This window comes from Sphaeroforma arctica (genome assembly GCF_001186125.1).
Source record: "Sphaeroforma arctica JP610 unplaced genomic scaffold supercont1.337, whole genome shotgun sequence".
NCBI lineage: Eukaryota > Ichthyosporea > Ichthyophonida > Sphaeroforma > Sphaeroforma arctica.
This window is the reverse complement of record NW_014040221.1, coordinates 1-1,524: the sequence shown is the minus strand read 5'-3', so window position 1 is coordinate 1,524 and position 1,524 is coordinate 1. Positions and strand designations below refer to the sequence as shown.

At 33.3% G+C, this 1,524-nt stretch overlaps 1 protein-coding gene across 1 annotated transcript; it reads right to left on the bottom strand.

Annotated features, from left to right (window-relative positions):
- Positions 1-493: 493 nt before the first annotated feature.
- Positions 494-1,291, bottom strand: SARC_05338 (hypothetical protein; the record flags this gene model as incomplete). The annotated part of the gene is made up of 3 exons (XM_014300794.1): positions 494-505; positions 653-778; positions 1,163-1,291. Coding segments are annotated over 3 exons (267 nt in total), but the record flags the coding sequence as incomplete, so codon positions are not given.
- Between the last annotated feature and the right edge of the window lie 233 nt (positions 1,292-1,524).

Genomic DNA, 1,524 nt, shown 5'->3' with positions numbered 1-1,524 from the left:
AAGGTTAAGTTAAGGTAGGTAGTACGTACGTACGTACGGTAAGGTACGGTAGGTACGTTACGTTAGTAGTAGTAGTAGGTAGTAGTAGTAGTAGTAGTAGGTAGGTAGTAGTATATATATATATATATATATATATATATATATATATATATATATATATATATATATATATATATATATATATATATATGTATATATGTATATATAGCGAGATATGCGATATGAGATTTTTAGTGAGGTACTGAAGTTGATAGACTTGGACAGATTTTCACATACCATGGGCAATCGTGCAACTGACTGAGGGGAAGCAACCAAATGTAATATGAAGCTCATACTTCAGAATACATACATGCACATGATCGTCCGCGAGAATCTCGTAGCTGTACCGAACATAACACGTGGCCCAACATTGCACTCTCAACTAATCACCACCAAATCTTCAATGTAAATTGCTCGCCTACATAAGATACTTGATGTGATGGGAGACGCATAGTCATAAACGCTCCTGTTTAGTTAGACAGATTGACACGTACTCGTGTATATCCACGTCTACACTTACAGATAAACCTCGAAAGTGGATCAACATACCTGATTTCCTCATGCATATCCACGTCTACACTTACAGATAAAACTCGAAAGTGGATCAACATACCTGATTTCCTACTAAAATCTCATTAAACTTCGCCACCGCATGACATGTCGCCAGGCACTCCATCAGACGGACTGGCATGGTACGGTTGCCACAGCCTACCATTTCACCGAATTGCTTGTTTTCCACCTGGAGCGATATCACAAGTATCAAGTATCTTATGAATTCAACAGAAGTAAAGAATCCATTCAATATATATATATATGTATATATATAGTATCTTGTGAATCCAAACAAAGTGAACAATCTTTTTAGATGGAGGAGTCAAAACGAGTCCACTGTCAATAGAATCATACAAGTGCCATTCAGATACCTTTCGGATGCGTGCTGTAATTTAGAACGAAATGATTTTTGTATGTATGGTGCATCGAACGCAGAAGAGATTATTTTTTGAGTTTTTAAACGTTGAAACGCATCTATGTATATGTATATGTATATATATATATATATATATATATGTATATATATATATACAACACATATACATACAAATTACAACGCGGAAATTCATACCGGTTGCGCGCCCAAAAAAACCAGGCCTTCCTTAGTCAAAGTTCCGGTCTTATCGAAGCAGAAAACACGGATCTTACCACTGATGGAGATACGTGTCGGGTTCAGCGCAAACACGCCCTGTAAGACTATCTATGTTGGGCGAAATAGTGTAAGTCTAAAAAATGCGTTAGGTATATATATACATATATATATATATAAATTTTAACAACTATATATAACTATATAGAAGGAAATATATATATATACATACATATATATATATATTATATATATTATATATACATGTATATATATATAGACACACACACACATATATATATATAATAATATACGTAATATATATATATATATATATATATATA